The following is a 20,291-nucleotide window of genomic DNA, read 5'->3' on the forward strand; positions in this document are numbered from 1 at the left end:
CCCAAAGAGTGGGAAAAAGAAATGGTATGCCCATTTTGCAGGTGGGGAACAGAGGCACAAAGATGAAGCGACTTGCCTATGGACACATGAGCTCTGTAGCAGAACTGCAGATTGAACCAGATCTCTGGAAGCTCAGTGCCTTAACCACAAGAGCCATTCTTCCTCTTGGTAATTTTAAACACCATTAATTAAAGCTTTAGGCACTGAATCAACCTACTGTCAAATACACTAAGGCATGTAGAAGCTGGTCTGTACCTACTGTGTTCAGCCACCAAAGGTTTTCAAGCAATACTATGACCACTTGTTCAGTCCAAAACAATCTAAACTACAATTGGGAAATATAAACTTGAGTATAAAGTTACCCTGGCAGATAATGGGAAATTTAATTTTGTAACGAATTGCTATTATATTACCTATGGTAGACTTTAATAAAGTGGTTGAATCCAGGGATAAATTTCAGTTTGTCCTGTTGCCAAGGGCAAACACGGCAGAAAAAATATAATTTTTATTATCTTCTAGAAAGACTGCAGGTATTGTCCAATTCAATTTCTGGCCTAGTTATTGTCTGTTATCCTGCTTCCAGGGCGACAACAGTTTTCCCTGTTCAAGTTTGCACAATATTTCCATAACTAATGAATAGCTGCTTGTATTTGGCTATTGCGTAAGTGTTTAGAAAATCAGGTAGTTGTATGTTTGCTCTTTCCATTTCTCTCTAACTAATCGCCATTTGTACCTTGAGACTTAACGTTCTCATGCAAGTACTCTTAATTCTCTTCCATACTAGCCCAACATTTTATCCTGGTTTAAAAAACTGTTCAAAATGATAAAGGAACTGGAAAAGTTCAGCAAAGTTGAAACACATCTGTAAAATTCAATACAAAGTAATTTTTATCTGTTATTCAGAAGTTGTTATAACAAAGTCACCTCTCTAATCTTCAGAAATCCAAGCTGCAGATTTCCTGGTTTCTCCGGCAGCATGTGACATCAAGTACCAAGAACAGACGGAATGTACCAAGTGGCTCTTTCAAACCTTGTTCATGGTTCTCTTTGGGAGTTCAGCTTTCCTGACGTCTTAAGGATGTAATAACTAAACTTGAATACAGCAGTTTCTCTATCAATGGCTGTCCTCTTTATCTCTATTTGAATCTAGCAAAAAAAATTTGGAACTTTATTCTGGAGGACATGCCTCCCAGGGGAAGCGTTAGAGGCTTCTGCTATATCGATAGTGACAAGAACATATATAAAAGCCCAGATTTCACTTGACATAATTACCAAGATTCTAGAGACCAGATGATCTGGCATACTTATGCTAGAAGCGAACAGGAGGTTGGGTCGTATAATCATCAGTCTTAAAATACTGAGAATCCCATAAGCCACAATTCCAAACCTAGGCAGGCTTCTCTTCAGCCTTCTGTGGATAATAGAATTCTAGTTTACTGAGTGCTTCTTTTAGATGAGACTTTAAACTGATGTCCTGTTTGCTCTGTGTGAAAATTAGAACCCTTGGCACTTTTTATTGAAAAGTATTGTTTGCTCCAGAATGTTTGTCTAATGCTTACCTGCCACTCCACTTCAGTGCTCTTTGCTCTGAGAGTTGGTTATCACCTCCACTCTCCATGGGGGCTGCCTTTCTGCAGGGTGTGTATGTCACTTGTAAAGCACTCTGGGATGCTCCAGAATGAAAAGCAAAGTATCTAAACGTAGAACATTCTACAGGCAAATAGTTAAGATGACTCTGGGCTGGGTCTGTGAACTTCTGGGAAGGTGAGTCGTCTTCACCGTTCTGTAATCAGCAAAATGATTCCACGTGAAGACAAATTCTTGAGGAGGGGTGTGTGCCAAATGGTACAGCTGGGAGGCCTGGTATCTAGCCAAGAAGATCATCCTGAAGCAAACTTTCACTTCTCATTATCTTTGGAACCTTCTGTCCTAAAAGTTTCCCAGACTGCTGTCCTAAAATGGGGAAAAGCCTTCCTTGCTTGTGACTGCTTTATGCAAAACAAGATTATGATCTGACATGTAAGGAATTCTTTAGTTCAGTCCTATCCTATCATTACAACAAACATAGTGTTATTGCTATTTTAGGTTAGGTTTCCATAAACTGCTGCAGAATAGAATCTGGGCTTCAGTAGACTCTTCCACTTCCAGGAAGACAGACCACTGGTGCAGAAGGTGGGGATGCTGGAACTTGTCAGTAAACTGGGTTTCTATCACATCTTGCTTATGATCCATCATTTTGATGTTTCAGAACTAGCAAACAAAGTGAACCTAGGCATTGCTTTTAAGATTAGACAATGTGTAAATGCAAGTTAGCACTTTGGAATATTACTGTGGCGGCTGTTTGCCATCTGATTTCCCTTGGTGCAGCAGTTTTTTTTCTCTTCTTGCCTACTTGCACTGCTAGGAATTATCCAAGACCAAGTGTAGTAAAGTCAGAGTACAGTCGTCTTGTGCATATTGGCTTCTGAATCACAGAAGATCACGCTGCTTGAAACCTATGGCCCAGAGTGGCGTGGGAAATGAAAGTGAATACAAACATTTCAAACTTTGCTGTCTCATGTTCTGTACATAATGGGAAGGTGCAGGAATATTTGCCATGGTGAAAATCTTGAACTTCCTTGGTGTGCCATTTGCACATGGGAAACTGTATTGACTAATACTTAGATGGCTAGAGCAGGGGCCTAGGAGCCTCTGCTGCCAATTTGCTGAGACACCTAGGTCATCACTTAACCTCTGTCCCAGGCTTCCTCATCCTTTAAAATAGTAAGATAGCGATCTACCTCACTAGGTGGTTGAGGCTTACTGTTCATAAAGTGCTATGAGATCATTGGCTGAATGGTATCTTAGCAGTTCAAAGTGTTAATGCCTGTTACTTACACTGCTCTGTATCCTTCAAATTCATGTGCGGAATGGGAGCACTGCCTTGGGAGATCATTAGTATATTGCAGGAAGAGGTGATGGATCGGCCGGTGTACAAACTGAAGTACCTTTGCCCTCCCTTCTCCCCCCCCCCCCCCCCCATTTTATAGTCCTATCTGCCTGGAAGATGGAGAGTAAATGAGTAGTCAGAACTTTGGAAATTCAGAAGTGTAACCTTCCTTGTTCTGTGAACAGGTGAGCACTTGGTTGTCAACATTCATAAACAAGCTGAGAATACAAACTGAGCATTGTGTACTGGTGCCTGGTCTCTCCAGGGAGCCACTGTCAGAGGTGGATCACTGCGGGGAATAGCTGTTGTGGAGATGTTTAACTATTGAGTTTGCACAATTAAGTTCTTCACTTTAATCCCAATCAGCATCTAGATGTGGGGCTACATCTCACTTTGGCTCTTAGTTTTAACTTCAAATTAAAACTAACATGAGTTTGTATGTACTTTTCAGGTGCAGGAGAGTCTGGTAAAAGCACCATTGTGAAGCAGATGAAGTAAGTAGAAGCCTAAATATTTAAATTAGTATAAATTGCATTTCTGTATTAGATGAAATAAGAAATCAACATTGTCATCCTGATTTAGCTTGTGATTATGGCTTGTTTTTGTTTCAGGATCATCCATGAGGATGGCTATTCAGAGGAAGAATGCAAACAGTATAAAGTGGTTGTCTACAGCAATACTATTCAGTCCATCATTGCAATAATAAGAGCCATGGGAAGGCTAAAGATAGACTTTGGGGAAGTTGCCAGAGCAGTGAGTATTTCACTCATTTCCTTTAGCTTGCTTCTGTAATGTAGATCATGTTAATGAAGATCTGAAGTTCAGTCCATGGAACATGTGGTGGAAATATTTTTAAGCCACAAGATAGCAGTAGTGGAGTACATCTGATAATCTGTAACACCCTGCATGGAGTATCTTATTGCAGATACAGAAAGGAGCCCTTGACAACTTTTTGAACTTATTTCTAATACAAAATACTTGGATTCAGCTCAGGTTACTACATTTTTAACAAAAGACTCTTATGGATTAATTTAAAATATTTGGCCTCCTGCATCAGTGTTCAGTAGTATTTCAGAAAGTTATGCCCCTTTAAATTTTTAATCTAAATCAGATTCTAATGAGTTTTCACAACTTAAAAATGATTAAGAGCATCACAAAGATAACTCTGACTTTCTCCTTTCCAAATCATATGGTTTTCTCCTCCGTGATATCACTAAAATTTCCCCCCTCTGAGTCTCTCCTATCTAGCAAACTTCCTGGCATTTCTTCTCTGCTTTCTCCCCCCACAAAAGTCAAGAAAGAATGAGACCAAATGAAGGAAATCCCAGGAGACACTTGAAAAGGTGGCACAAATACAAAAGAGCAGGAAGTAAATAGTGTAATTGTGGGATTAAGCCCCCCCAGGATGTCCCTGTCCACAAACACAAGCCTCTCTCCTTAGTCCAGTTGTGCTTTCAACCTGGGCTAGCTGGCATGGCTGGGAGTGAGGTTAGAGCCCTGGTTCTGCTTTCACTATGGCTGGTATCCTGTCCATTTTGCAGGGGTGATCCAGGCTAAAGCACTCAAGTGCTGATAGTCCTCCAGTGCCTTCGTACAATTCTCCTATGTGCCCAGAAGGACAGGCAGTTCCTCCCACAACTTACTGGGAAAGAATCCTAGAGCAGCTCAGTGTACTGCAGCCCATAGAGCCCTGGGATATGCCCCCAGCTGTCCTAGTGAGACGCAGAAGAGTGCTGCACCAGTGAAGGCTCTAACTCTGGTAGGGATTTGCAGTGTGGTTGCATAAACCCAGGCCAGATATTGATCAGTCGGACTAGCTCTGCAGTGACATACCCTTAGAGTTGGCACCTGGGCATTACCCTACAGGCTACCTTGGTTCTTCGTTAACTCTATGCCCTGCAGCAGCATTCTAAGGACTGATTTCAGGAGAAAGTAAGTATTGGGAGCAGACCGGCTCTTCAAGTTGGGGGACTTGCTGGGAGAGTAAAAGGGCCTTGCATCATTACCCCTTAAATAGAGCTGATACAAGTTGCATCTGTGACGTTGTGCAGTCTATATGGTTTTATAAAAATATAAGTGAATGTAATGTAATTGGGATATGCTTCATGCAAAAGGTCTCTTGTAAGGTATCATTACAAAGCTCATAATCTACTGATTGTGATCATCCTATTTGTAGAAATGTACCACTCTTGTATCTAAAACTAGAAATATAAAACATAATTACAATAGGCCCTCAGAGTTATGTAAAGTGTGGGCCATTAAGGATGGTTTGGAATCTTGATGATTCCCATTGTCTGCAGATGGCTGTATTTACCTTTGAGTCTTCCTGTATATGTGTGTGCTGGCAAGTGAGTAATGAAGTCTTGCAGTGACATGTGATCATGTCACCTGAACTGGAATCCATCTTTAACCTGGTGCTTTTCCAGTGAGGGGGGGGTGAAAACCCAGAGGGACAAAGAGTTCCCGCTTTATGCAAAAGATATATAAAAGGGTGGAAGAGAACAGAGAGAGAGAGGAGCCATCATGGAGAATCCCTTAGATAACACCTAAGCTGGAACAAGAGCTGTACCAGGGGAAAGAATTGTGCCCAGGCCTGGAAGGTGTCCAGTCTGAGAGAAACTTACTGAAGCATCTCTGAGGGTGAGATTATCTGTATTTAGTTTTGATTAGGCATAAATTTGCGCATTTTATTTTGTTTTGCTTGTGACTTACTTTGTTCTGTCTGTTACTACTTTGAACCACTTAAATCCTACTGTCTGTATTTAATAAAATCACTTTTTTATTTAGTAATTTACTCAGAGTATGTATTAATACCTGGGGGAGCAAACAGCTGTGCATATCTCTCTATCAGTGTTATAGAGGGCGAACAATTTATGAGTTTGCCCTGCATAAGCTTTATGCAGGGTAAAACGGATTTATCTGGGTTTAGACCCCATTGGGAGTTGAGCATCTGAGTGCTAGAGACAAGCACACTCCTGTGAGCTGTTTTTGGGTAAACTTGCAGTTTTGGGACAAGCGATTCAGACCCTGGGTCTGTGTTGAAGTGGACTGGAGTGTCTAATTCAGCAAGACAGGGTGCTGGAGTCCTGAGCTGGCAGGGAAAACAGAAGCAGGGGTAGTCTTGGCACATCGGGTGGCAGCTCCCAAGGGGGTTTCTGTGATCCAACCCGTCACAGCATCATCACAGAAACCTCAAAGTAGGTCAGCCTATTTCTCAGTTGCAAATCTGGTTGATAATTTCCCTATTGAAAAGCGAGAGCCTATATTAAATTTTCTGACAAGTGTTTCATGTAATCCAATGCAAACAAACACTGGAATCCTGAGCAGTCTCTATCCTTCCTCCCTGTGAAATGTTCCCAATAAGAAATTGGAATTCCCTTTTCTTTTGACAGTCCTTAAGAGAGAAGCCAATTCTTCAAAGCTCTAAAACCTTTAATCACCCAGTATTTGCTTTTGATGCTGGATTTTTCCCTGCTGGGGTATTATACAGTATGGCCTCTAATAAACAGTAAATTGTAGTTTTAGACAGGAAAAGCTTTAATTCCTTCAGTAGCTTGTTGTACAGAACTGGTATTCTTTTGAAAGCCAGCAGCACTTCTGAGGAGATGTGCCATGCACAAGATGTAATGCTGAAGGTTCATATTGCCCCATGTACCTCATTAAAAATGTTAAACATTGCCTGTTAAGTTGGAACTATGATCCTCCTCTCAGAAGAGAGGGTTTGCGGTGCTATGGGTATGCTGTATGCCACAGATGACCGCCACCTCCCTCTGATTAACACATCCTGCTTGCCTGAAACCAGGTGCTCTTGGGCAGTTTGCCTCTTGCTCGGTCCATGTGTTTCTGGTTGAAGGAGGAATATTGATTTAACAGAGTGGGTAGACGGAAGGGGGAGGGGAATCTAGCTATGCCCGTCACGAACCTATCACTGGTGCCACTGCAAGCATTTGTGGTTTGTGGTGGTGAAGGCTCATTTTAGCTTGTAGTGGTGTTAAGTATGGAGTATGACTGAATCTTCCTTTCACCCTCTTCCTGCAGGACGATGCCCGTCAGTTGTTTGTGTTGGCTGGAAGTGCCGAGGAAGGAGTGATGACTCCTGAGCTAGCTGGAGTGATTAAACGATTATGGCAAGATGCTGGGGTCCAAGCCTGCTTCAGCAGATCAAGAGAGTATCAACTTAATGACTCGGCATCCTAGTAAGAGACCTTTACTGGCAGTGTTTTGTGTAGCGACCACACGACTTATGACTGTGTTGTGGGCAGAGCAATGAGTACTTCCAGTGCCTAGGTGCTCCTCTAAAGGACAGTCAGAAAGCATTTAATGGGAGTACAATTCACGCTTCAGGAAGTGTTTACCTAAGATGGGTAGATTGGCAGGATGGGATATGCTGGGACAGGAGGGGATTGGCTCTAAATACTTAGTCCTGCCTCAGGTCACCTAGTCCAGTCGCCTGCTCTATTGAGAGCTCTTCCAGTACTACATGTCAATGATTCTGTGGCTCCATGCTCTAGCTGATCAAAGTAGATCTTGCAATGAAAAGGAAAGGGACCGCAACTGCCTCCATTATAGAATTTATTGCTGTCTTCCCCTTATCACATGAAAAACTTACTTGTATTTCTAATGTCATGAATAAATTAACTTGTCGGTTTGCCTTCCCAGTGTAAAAGTAGCTTAGTCTGTTTGTAAACGTCAGTGTAGTGAGACAAGTTGTTGTAGCTTATCTGGAAGATGACTTGAGATCGCCTCAGTATTAATGTAAGGATTAGTATTTCCTGGAAACTAGACTCATAGTTAAGCTACCAAATATGTAATGAACAACGTTTAAATGTGAGGTCCTAAAACCAGTATAGGAAAATACATTTTCTTGCAATTCTTCATTTTAGTAATTTTTACCTGGTTTCTTCTGGTGTTGTACCAGAAGGGAAACAATTTCAGGCAAAAGGGGTAGTTCTGTATTTTAGCCCATTCTGGCAGCCCTGATGCTTCCCATTATGAGAACCTGTTTTCGGTTGCTTACAACTTTGCCAAACTTTAACTGTTTGGGTTTAAGTTTTCCGTGCTGGGTGTCTGGAATTTTGGTGACCTTTTCTTTGGAAAACTCTACTGCCCCCTTGCTTTTTGCAGGGATTTTAAAATTTGGCAGGGGTCTGGCCTTTGTGCCAGGGATGTGGCTTTTGCCAGCCCTGTGAAAATCCATCGAAAATCCACCAAATTATAAGCCTTTGAAAAATTGCAGTTTGCACATGCTCACTAGAGACTCCTTTCTGGCAGCCAAATTCCCTGAAGATTCTGTCCATGCTGAGTAGAAGTTTCCCTGCAGTTGCAGTTTTGGACTGCTGGGGATCATGCTTTGGTCCTGTGAGCAGGGAGCCTCTATCTCCTGTGCTCTCATTGACCTCCTCTTCAGGGCCAGTGTACCATGGAAGAAGCTGCCTGATTCAAAGGCTAGAGCTGGATTTGTGGGGTGGTGGGATGGCAGGGAAGTAGGTTGGGACAAAGAGGTGGGATGGATGTAGACTTGGAATTAGGGTGAAGGGAAAGACATGATGAAGGCAAGGGAACTGAGTTGGTATGTTCAGGTGGGGGCGGGGGAGACACTGAGATTGAGTCGCCGAGGGGGATGGTGATTAGAAGTGACTGGAACTGAGAGGGAGGGGAAGAAGTGTGTGTTTTTTGGGGAGAGGGGGAAAGGAGATGACACTGATCTGATGAGGAGTCAGGTTGCTGAGGTCAACTGGGATTGGCTGGGCAAAGTGAGCGGGACAAGGAGCTGGGAGGGTGATGACATCTTTGAGAGTAGATGAGAAATCTGGGTAGGGAGATTGCGGCGGGGCAGGAGACAAATTGACTGAGGAGCCGAGGTGTGGGGAGTAGTAGGATTGGCTGAGGTGGGGAAGAGACAGAACTAGAGGACAGGGCCGGGATGGGGTGGGAGGAGAGGAAATGAGCTGAAGAGTGTCTGCCCACTGGAGCACACTCCCCTCCCGAGTCTCACCATTCATCTGCTACCAGTAAATATCTGGAAACCTTCTAAATGGCAGTGTCCCATTCTTCTCTAGTGCTGGTCGGATTAGCAGATGACAATTTAGTCCAGCTATCAAGTGTCAGAAGTCTGTGTGGTGGATCTAATGGTTCCAACCCTGCCGATGGCGTCTGTGGGTGTCAGTATGCTCCCATGTGATGGAATTTCTGTTCTTTCATTTAAAAAAACAAAAAACAAAAAAAACACTAGGAAATTACACAGAAAAATTACAAGAAATGAATGCTAGTGTTGCCAAGTTAATCACCCCAAAGTTGGGAAATGCTGGAATTAAGATTACCTGTGCAGTCTGAATCCAGCCTCATTGTGCATATGCATTATGGTGCAATCTAATTATGTGATCACATGGTATTATTTTCTACACTTCAGTCTCATTCAGTTTACAGGATCAATCTGTCCAGCAAAAGGTGGGTGTTGTCTGTAATGCCCTCTGTTTCAGTTGTTGCAGAAGTTGGAAGATGTGCAGTGAATGAGGCAGGGGATTGCAGGAAGAGAAAGGATGGGCTCCTGGGTAAAGCAGTCAAATGCTGCCCTGGGGAACTGGATTGTATCCCCCGCTGTGTCAGAGTCCCTATGTGATGCTGGGCAAGTCACTTAACCTAGGCTTTTCAGAGGTGGTTGGTAATCGCACGTTCCTACCTTTCCATTTGTGCTGTTGTGCTTCGTGTACAATGGATTTTGTATTGTGTAAAGGCCCATCGAAGCATCGCCTTACCTGGTCGGACGCCAGGCTATTCACTGCCTCGGCTTCCCCTCACTCATGCACCTAGGAAGGACTCGCTGCCACATCAAATCTTTTTTTTCAAGCAGTTTTATTCTTTATACAGAAAATGTAGGTGAAACAAAAGCAGATCCTCCACCCAGCTCCCAGGGGCTTTCCCCCTTGGTGCTGAAAGGAGAACACACCTTCCCTTTGTTCCCCCTGCTGCAGGGCGTACTTCAGGAACCCTTCCTCCCTCCTGCAGCTCCTCTCACCTGAGCTGTCCCAGCCCTTTATAGGGATCTCCTGACCCCTTCCCAGCTGGGCCTGGTAGTTGAAGGGACATATTCAGTTTGACAAAACTAATTAAATAAAATCTGTCCTTCCCTTCATTGGGGGTGCTGAAAGTCATGTTCAGTTTGGTGCATCCATTTCTACTTTTACCTAGCCACAACAGCTCCCTAACTTCAGCTAACCACAGCAGGGAAGGCACAGCCTATTTCTGCATACAGGGAATTCAATCTCCTATCTCAGTGCCTGGCTCATCAGAACTTTGTCATGGGGCTGTTTTCCCTGAATATTATCTTCAGTTCAGGAAGGACTGGCTCCCGAGGGCCGCATAGGAAGGGATGAATGGATATTCTTTGGTTGTGAGTAAGAAGAGCTATAACTAGAGCAATATCTAGGACTTCTGTGAAGAAGAGCTTCTAGCCAGGCACTGAAAGAGATTGTACCTCCCTAGTTCTCGTATCTTATGGGTGTTGGCCTTTTGGTACAGCCTTTCTAGAAAGCTTGTAGTTCAGTGGTCCCAAATACAGAACTATCTGAATACTGTCATGGGAATTTCATGCCCTCTTATACCCTCTCCTCAGTGTGGAGTCAGAAGGCAGTCTTCTGTGTTCTCTGCTTTTCCCTAGAGATACGTTAGTGACAACTCCTCCCTTAGCTCAAGTTGTGACTACTCAGTATCCTACAGCCTCGTCCATAATAAATGCTTTGTATGAATCTTTGAGCTTTTAGCTGTTTGTTTGGCCTTGTAACCGTTCTTCCCAGTAGTTAAAGGAAACATGACTGCATTGTTAAGAAAATACCACCCTGGTGCTCATGTGAACGTGCGGAGGAGGGAGAGCCTATTGTAACCACCAACTGAATCCTGTCCAACTCATTGACGTCGTCTGCCAAAACCTGCCTGTCTCCTGAGCAGCTCTGTGAGAAATCAATGTTCTGCTTTGTACCGTGAGGTTCCTCCTGAATTTTGGATTCAGAGTAACCTGAAGTTGCCAGATTTTATTTGATTTCAAGTTGGAGCTATAAATCTCTGGACATGCGAGCATTGGGGAGCAGCCCCAAAACTAGTATGGGTTCTCCTGGGAAACCTCAATGGTGAGCCAAGTCCTGGGCTTAATTATGAAAATTTCACTCCCTCTGTAGCTGAAATCTTAATTTTAGGACTTCCAGTTTTACAGGGGATAGTTGAAGCATGAAAACAAGCTTCCTCCACAAGAGAGGATGTGGGGTAGGGAGCAAATGTTTGTGTCAAAAATAGTGAAGAAATTATCTAACAAGGTGCGGGAAAGCCCTGGGAGCTCACCCAGGGAGGGAACATTGTTAAACCAGGTAGGATATAGAAAGACTCTCATATTGGGATAAACACATCTGTTCTTCGAATGGTAGATAAATTTGTCTTGTCTTAGTTTGTCTTAACTTTTACCCACATAGTAGTGGGAAAACTGGATTATTAATATTAAGTCTCCTAGTGTGGTCTCTGCATCATTCTCTTGTCCCCCACTTTCTCTTCTTGCATTTCTACCTTTTTTTTCAGGCTGACAGCTTTTACATGGTGTGCTATACAGAAGCCGTGGGCACACAGATCTAGTTGCAGCTTGTAACTGACTAGGATTCTGCAGCTTCCCTCTGTAGAAAGCACTTCTTTGCAGGACAGTGCTGCATGGGTGTGGCTGCAGCCGCTTCCCACACAGAGCAAACCACATCTGTCAAGTCATGGGCAGCTGATGCCAGATAAGGAAGTGCGATGAGGGAGCTTTTGTCGCTACGTGCGTAAGGGGAAAATTGAAGAGCGAAGGCTTACTTCCTGGTGTCAGAAGGGTCCTTTTGATGCTGCCAGTGTTCTGGTCATTTTAAAATGCATTTCTGCCGACCAGGGAGGTTCAGATGAGTATTGGCCTGTAGCATTGTTCATTTCCACCTTTTTCGAATGACTTGGTTAAGATCTTTCATGGACTCTTAATGTAGTATTTTGTAGATTCTCTCCCCAATCAGTTGGACCAGGTTTGTTTGATCATTGTAAGTCACACTTCTAACACTAATGGAAACAAGGTGCTTACTGGACTAAAGTAGCTTTGTGTTGTAAGCATATGTGTGGGATTTCTCAATTCATTTGGTGGTAGATATTGACTGAAGTTATTTAACTCCTCCATCTGCTGTAGAAAGAGCTGATGAGAGAAGGAAACCAGTTTTACTTCCAATAGGTCTTGTGCTGAAACCTGACAATGTAGTGAGTAGATTACAAATGTGCTAATTGAGGAAGCAGAGCATCTGTTTAAATAATTTACTAGTTAGTCACATGCTTGTTATCAAAGCCAAGCTGTTACAGTGCCAGCTCTTGAGGTAGCACTTGCATTCTTCTACCAACAGGACACAGCTTGTTTAGAGTTTAATACTTATTGCCAGTGCTGTTACTTAATTCACTTGGCTCTGCTGTCTGGTTTGTGTAACTGCTTTTCCATTTGTGCTTTGCTGATAAATTAGCTGCGTTCTGGTGTCTGTGATTAGAGCAATTACATTTTCCTGTGGTGTTAGGCTAATCTGGACTTGAAATTCCCAGGATCTTTATTTCCCAGCAGAAATACACTTTAATCACAAGTCTGTTAAAGGTAACACTACCTACACCAAATGCAGTTATATAGTTTTTCTAAAACCTCATTTAAAATATGCCAGGGCACAGAATAGGGTATCTTGTAGACGGCTGAGAAGTTTACTCTTTGAACTAGTTGGCAACTTGTCTGTTATGCTACTGAGTGGCAAGAAGGACTGTGTAGAACCAAATTGTGACAAATTATCCAATGGAGGGAGGAGGGAGGGTCTAGCCAGAAAATTTATCTACCAGTAGTCCAAGAACTGGCAGGGCTAGAAGTGGGGGCAAAGGCTAAAGCCTGCCAGTTCAAAACCCACAGTTATAGATTACTCTCAGGTTGCCAAAGATAGAGGAGCTTGTGGTTAACACCTTCTCTGAAATGGATGAAAGGCAGGAGCAGGATTTGTGGGTCCAGACTTGAAGAGATGCACCCATTACATGCCTTGGAGCTCTAAAGGGGATATTTGTATGAAGGTGGAAGTTGAAGGTGGTCTCAGTGGATACGCTGCTGCAGAGTGGCTGTGATGCTGCAAAGAGGAAAGGATTCCGCCCAGCAGCCTCTGGGGAGCTCCCGTGCATAGCCCAGCTATATGGGCTGGGTGCTTGAGCAAAGAGTTGGGCCTTGGGCAGTTCAGAATTCTGGTCTCAGAGGGCCTGGAGGCACAGGAAGGCAGAAGTGCATCAGGTCACAAGTATTTTTGCCCCATAATAGCTAGAGATTGAGAGTTTGTTCTCCAGACATTAGTGGGTAAGGGTCCCCAAGTTGTCAAGGAAAGATTCCTGCTTGCTTTTGCCTGAGTGGGTGGCTGGATTTGTCATGCTTTGGATAGAGCTATGAACGTGGTTTACTGTTTTGCCACATTCTGCCTTTTACCCTTTACAATGAGCAGAAACCTGGGCTTTATTCACTTCTCTTCTGGTACGTTAGTGTTAGTCTTTGGAGGCCTCCAGGTGAATTTCTTTAGCAAAAGGTATTAATTACAGTGGGAATTCTGTGATCATTGTTTCTGCACTTTCTTCCACACTCTTATTCTATAGCCCAGCTTGCGCTTATGTCTAGATGAGCACCATCTGTTACTGACTGATGCTATGTTAGCCTGGATAGTACACGGCTATAGGAAACCCTAGAATAGAGGTGTGTGGTGGAGGTCTGGGCTGTGCTAACCGAACTAATGCACTTCACCATGACTTTCTTCTGCAGTTTATAAAAGATTCATAGGAAGGAAGCAGACTAAAAAAAGCATGTCTTGGATTGTCTCTTTGGTTTAGTTACCTAAATGACTTGGATAGAATATCCCAGCAGACCTACATTCCAACTCAGCAAGACGTTCTGCGGACCAGAGTGAAGACTACAGGCATTGTGGAAACTCACTTCACCTTCAAGGACCTGTACTTCAAGTGAGTATGGTGCAGGCTACTGCAGGATGTCATTCCTCCCTGCAGATTGCATTGCTTTCTTCTGCTGAGTGCACTGGTGCTTGGTGATGGTTGGTATCCAGTTTTCCCTTATTGTGGAGCCTTGTTCTCATTCAGCACTTTCAAGTAAATTGTGACTAGACCCCCTTTGTCGTTAATTACTCTGTTCTTACTGGAGTTGCTCACTTGGGGGACTGCTGACTTTTTATTTACATTCTTTTGTTCTTTTCTGCTGCTTTTCTGTTGGAATTGCAAACACAGGTACTGAATGCTTGTTTACAGGATCAAAAACTACTAAAAGGACACTGTTGGCTACTGGTTTTAGTTTGCATTTAACCCCTTCATTTGATAAGATAAGAGCCCTTCCCTATAGCCTTGGTCTCCTGTCATTTGCAGTGTATTGTTTTCCTGTGTTTCTAAGGGAGCTGAAATTAATTTGGCTCTGACTGGCCTGCATGGCATTGTTAGCAAAACTCGAGATATAATAGTGCTGACTAATGGGCATGCATAAGTGTTGGCAAAAATGGCTGCCTTTATTGTGCAAGAGTGCAGGGGCAGGGACTTGCCCTCTATTGTAATACAAGTAAAACCCTTTGAAGTGGCACAGATACTGAGCCTAACCTTGACAATGTCCCTTTAAGTATGATGAATCAGAGTTCCCTCTTTATCCTCCATACAAGCTGTTGTAGGGGGGAAAGGGTAGAGTTAGCACAGGTTTCCCCAGCTTCCTATTTACTCTTCTAGCTAACCCTTGCTTTGGATTCTGAGTGTGTTCATTGACACACAAGCTAGAATTCTATGTGGTAGACATTAGTGCTGTGTAACATTGTCATAGGAAACTGCTGTTTGTATTATGGACCACGTTCTTCCCTGTCTGGAATGCTGTTGTCAAGTTTTAGTTACATAAGGTCTTTAAATAAGCATTAATTTGCCAGCTATGATTTTGATCCTTCTGTGTAACAAGGTTTGAATGGGACATAGGAACAATCTAAACACTTGTGTATGAAATCTGACTCAGTGCACACTTCTTGGGGGTATAGCGGCACCTTGGCTTCTGAGCTGTCTAACCAGTGACTTGTTAACAGAAAATGCTTGCGTACTTTGCATCAGAGCTATTTTTATGGCTATTGGTGAGCTCAGGGGAAACTTGTCTTCTTCCATCACTATGTACAGGGATTAACATTGCTATGCTGTGCAGTGCTCATTTAAAAAAGCCACTTGTTTCTGACTCCTGGGAAACTGAGATCAATGTAGCAGACATTTATTTTCACCATTTCTGTGAATAGGGAAGATAGGGAAAGTTTCCAGCTATCTACTGTGCAGTAGATGTTATCTAAGGCGCTGCAACCCTCACCCAACTTCCTGTTGGGGCCTACAATCATGACTATATCCCTCTGTGTATCCATATGAATGGGATATAGATATGAGAGTAGATACATGAAGAGGGTAGAAGGGCCCAGCCAAGATTTGGCTAAGAGGCAATTTCAGATCATATGGGCTTGGGTAGAGAGAGTTGTTATATTGCTAAATATATATATATTTTTAATTAAATCATTAAGGCTGAGCATTCATACCTCCCTTTAGGAGACTGGCTTATACAGGGCTAACAAGGCCTGCTTAGACTAATTGGGCATCCATAGAAACTGAGACACAAGGCATCTCATTTCAAAGGGATGGGCCTGCTTAGGGAAATGCTTAAATAGATTTTTAAACACAAAGCAGCAGTCTTCTCTCTTGCAACCTACTGTATCTTCCTTTCATCCTGCAATGAAGTCACAATGTTGAATCTGGGACTGCACTTCCCTACTGGGCTGAGATGTTTTAAAGGCATGACTGTGAATTCAGGATCAACTTGGAGAAGTGAGGTTGAGAGGCACTGTTCTTTTTTCACATATCTTTGCAATAACACTGAAGGTAATGGAGAGCTTTACAAACTAACTAACCTGTATCTTTATACAAAATTCCCTCTTTCCTAGTGTAGTCCGCTGGGACAGCATGTTTTAAATAAAAGCATGGAGGTGCTGAGCCACAATTCTGGCCCTTTTGATCAGAATCATTAAATTGTGTTCCTGTTGACAGACGCTGAATAGTCCCTCTCTTTGTCTGACTGCCTGTTTGCTCTGATGATTGTCAACTTGGATTTTGGTTTTGTACCTCTTGGATATTGACTTGTATCTGACCCAATTTAATTAATGATTGCGGGAAACCAGCAGAGAATACTGCCTCTCTTCAAAACACTTTTTGGAGAGGAGGGCATTGTAACTTTCCAATAAACTTGCATATTTTTGTTTTATAGCCAGAAATCTTCCAGCAAAATTTAGGAATGTTTTGCCCCAAACTTTCAAACCCCTGTAGCTCATTAATTAAACTGCTGCAACACCCAATTTCTTAAGTTCCATCAGCATCCCAATAGTAGGTCCAGGTCATGTTACCTCAGAACCAAGCACAGGTAATTGGAAGAACTGACCTATGCAGAGTGGGTGCTTTGCATCCAGTGAAGCCAATGGGTTACTGCTGCAGGGAATGTGAGATAACAAACAACGAAGAGTGCCAAAGTGAAGCAGCAGGTTCTATTCTTTCCACTCGAGATACTGTTGAGGGTTATTTCCAACTGGGAGGCATAGAATCTTCATATTTTAAATTAAAACTTGAGTTCATTAGAAAAAATAATTAAAATCCCCTACATTGGAGGATTTGAGTTTCTTCTGGCCTTATCGATGGAAAGGCTTTGTATCTCTACATTTCCCTTGCAATCTGCTTGCTGAAAGTACTTTGAAAAGTTTTCTTTGCAATTTCCTGTGAGTAGGAAGGTGAGTGCTGCATGACATCTGAGCCACTTTCCCTTCACTCTTCCAGGATGTTTGATGTTGGTGGCCAGCGATCGGAACGAAAGAAATGGATACACTGCTTTGAAGGCGTGACAGCGATCATATTTTGTGTAGCCCTCAGTGATTATGACCTTGTTCTTGCAGAAGATGAAGAAATGGTATGTCACTGTCGTTACTAACACGTGGAAGTTAGCTTCAAGTTGCCCGACAGACTTCGTATCCAAGTTTATGGGACTCTAACCATATCTTGTTCTGTGCTAGTAGTGTGTTTGAGATGGTGTTAGAAAGCAGTCTCTCCCCTAAGTCATATGGCAATAGCACTGTGCAGGGAATGAGCTTCTCAAGAGCAGCCTCTAGCCTCTTCCTCTACAAGAGCACATAATAACAAACACTGTAGGAAGTTAAGTATCCAGGGGGTAGCCGTGTTAGTCTGTATCCACAAAAATAACAAGGAGTCCGGTGGCACCTTAAAGACTAACAGATTTATTTGGGCATAAGCTTTCGTGGGTAAAAAACCTCACTTCTTCAGGTGCATCTGAAGAAGTGGTTTTTTACCCACGAAAGCTTATGCCCAAATAAATCTGTTAGTCGTTAAGGTGCCACCGGACTCCTTGTAGTTACTGTAGGAAGTGAGATTTTTCTCCGGGACCTATCAGCTGCTGTGACAACCACTACAGATACATGCTATCTTCGGAACTTGTGCCTCCCTGACAATCTGAGAAAGATTATGGGGTGGGGAAATGCTGAGGAAAATTTAAGACCTGGGGAGTTTCAACCTTTCCTGAACAGACCTCTGATCAGGGTCAAGCACAGTGCAGAATTACCTGACCACTGCCTGATGCAGCACCACTAACATTTGTGTGGTTGCGCAGCAGTGACATGTCACATTTTGAACACTAGTAGCTTTGTTCTAAAGCTCATCAAAGAAAAACCCTCCTCCCAACTTACTGCTGGAATGATGCATTGTTTTTTTAATTACTTTTCAGAACCGAATGCATGAGAGTATGAAACTGTTTGACAGCATTTGTAACAACAAATGGTTTACAGACACGTCAATCATTCTCTTCCTGAACAAGAAAGACCTGTTTGAGGAAAAGATTAAGAGGAGCCCATTAACAATCTGCTACCCAGAGTACACAGGTGAGCTGGGCTAACAGGAATGAAGAAATAGAATGAAGGTGTCTCCCAGAACCAGGCAGTTAAAATGCTCAGGAAATCCAAGCTCACTTGAGCCTGTTTTTCCTTGTCATTCCCATCCTCTGGACTTCCTATACAGGCAAGGGGAGGGCTCTGTCTTGTGCTGGGCCAGTACACGTCTAATGATTTAAAGGTGGTCAGAAGAGGCAAGGGCTAGCCCATCTGGGGCATGGTCAGCACTGGTTCTCTTCTGAGCAGCTTTGGCTCCATGTGAAACCCTTGTCCACATTTTCATATGGCTTGGAGTATGGATAGAACAGATATCTGACCAGTTCATGTGCTCCCCAAAGCTGGGTCCCTTTGCATCTCACTGGTGGTGTAAGGATAACTGCGTTTCAGCTCAGTGGAAATTCTGGAGACACTATAAAAGGAATCTGGGTAAATGCTAGAGCATTCATTTGCCCTAGCAACGAAAGTCCCCATTTCCTCCATTAGAGTACCCTTTGCAGCCACCTCCCTATTCCAAATGGTGTGCAGGCAGGTCATTCTCCCTAATCTATCCCTCTATGCCTAGTCTTTTAAAGGTCAGACCCATATCTGCCCTCTAGTGTGACCCTCTTGGGGTTATGTCTAGTCATAATCCAACTGATGGGGCCTCCATTCATACCTGTCATTTGTTTCATCCCCTACTTCAATTTAGTAGTTTAATCTAGTGGGTGAAGCTGTACTGGTATTAAGTACTAGTGACCATTGACACAAAGGGGCTAAAGATAAGATTGTAGCTTGCTAAAGCATGTGGTTGCAAGAAGCTTAACTTCTGCTTGAAAGATTTGAATCACGCTCTCTCCTGCAAGCTGCTGGCTAAAGTCAGGTGTCCTATTTTCCAGGCTCTAATACATACGAGGAGGCAGCTGCATACATTCAGTGTCAGTTTGAAGATCTGAACCGAAGAAAAGACACCAAGGAGATTTACACCCACTTCACCTGTGCCACTGACACAAAGAACGTGCAGTTTGTGTTTGATGCCGTTACAGATGTTATCATTAAAAACAACCTGAAGGAATGTGGACTCTATTAAGGAGGAAGGTAAAACTGAGCTATCTAACTGCTTTGAGTTCTAGTATTACACTGACAATTCAATGTGGGACTGGAATGTGCTTTTGCTAACACTCAGTGTTCTTCTTTCAGTTTTTAAGACGCGGCGTTTTGAGAAGCAGACTGTTTCTTTGCTGCCTCACGGACAGCTGCAAGCATGAACAGGACCAGGGGAATGAAAACAGCATGCAAAATTCTTGCATTCCTTAGCACAATCTTCTGTATTAGGACCTTTTTATTGATATCGGATGTTGAAGTTAAAGATCTCAAAATGGAACAACTGTTAAGTGTGATTTGATCATTCAGGCAGCAGTTGGATTGCATAATCTCAAATGTGTACAGCTGTTGTGAAATTGAGGTGCTGGATTCCAGAACTTCAGTATGTAGCTTTTCTCTTTCTTTGATTAACAAGCCATCACTAGTCTGTTTTTAAGATTTTTTTCATCAAGAAAACTATATAACTTTACTAAATTTTATTTCTTTATTTGCAAATGAATCTTGTTTTAAAAAACAAAAAAATCACTTAACTATGCACATGATGTGACCAGATCATGCAGAAAGTATTCCTCTTAGTAGGAACTCTTTGTTTTTAATGCTTGGTATGGTCAGAGTTTAATATTTCTGCAACTATTTAAAAGATCCATAGAACTCTTATGACTATAGCTTCAGTTTCTTCTGATGTGTAACTTGTTACCATCCTGCTACAAATACCTTAAGGCTTTTAAAAGAGGTAGTGGAGGTTTCTGCAGCAGGATAACATGTCTTAACTTGTAGTTGGGGTTTACCTGTGCTATGCTGGTCACTAGATTACTGAGATTTGTACTGGGGTAGTAAGCTTTAAAGACGGCTTCTTGGGTGAAAATTTACCTAGGAATGCTTCCATCTGAAGGGACAAATTGCTAAATTCCAAACTGGATGGAGCATACGTGCTGCTACAAAGCTACTAAATCAACCACTTAGATCCTTGTATGTTTGTTTTTTCTTGGTCTAAAGCAGTGGGGAATCTTGTAAAAGATGCACCTTGTTCTGCATTTTACCATGGCCTTTTCTGTTCAGAGACTTCTAAACTGTATTGACAGCATGCCTTTACTTTGTAAATGTGGTGCCAAATTCCTGTTTGCCATTTGTTTTTACTGTAGTAATATTCTTAACGAGTCAGTGCATTCCTTTGCTGAAACCATTGCATTATGAGACTTTTCCCAATTTGTCATGTGTACAGTTTCAACCTGTTATAGTTGTTGGCAGTATTAAAATGGTGAGTAAACAGTTTA

At 42.7% G+C, this 20,291-nt stretch overlaps 1 protein-coding gene across 1 annotated transcript in view; it reads left to right on the forward strand.

Moving 5' to 3' along the window:
• GNAI3 (G protein subunit alpha i3) overlaps positions 1-20,291 on the forward strand; it is a 36,520-nt gene extending 16,229 nt beyond the window's left edge. The window contains exons 2-9 of the mRNA XM_024192710.2: positions 3,381-3,423; positions 3,541-3,682; positions 6,968-7,125; positions 13,814-13,942; positions 16,817-16,946; positions 17,775-17,928; positions 18,813-19,011; positions 19,114-20,291. Of these exons, the coding sequence (XP_024048478.1) occupies positions 3,381-3,423; positions 3,541-3,682; positions 6,968-7,125; positions 13,814-13,942; positions 16,817-16,946; positions 17,775-17,928; positions 18,813-19,003 (947 nt within the window). The 3' untranslated portion in view covers positions 19,004-19,011; positions 19,114-20,291. The remainder of the gene's footprint in view (positions 1-3,380; positions 3,424-3,540; positions 3,683-6,967; positions 7,126-13,813; positions 13,943-16,816; positions 16,947-17,774; positions 17,929-18,812; positions 19,012-19,113) is intronic.

Source organism: Terrapene carolina, unplaced genomic scaffold, assembly GCF_002925995.2.
Source record: "Terrapene carolina triunguis isolate 2854851 unplaced genomic scaffold, T_m_triunguis-2.0 Scaffold195, whole genome shotgun sequence".
NCBI classification, from domain to species: Eukaryota; Metazoa; Chordata; order Testudines; family Emydidae; genus Terrapene; species Terrapene triunguis.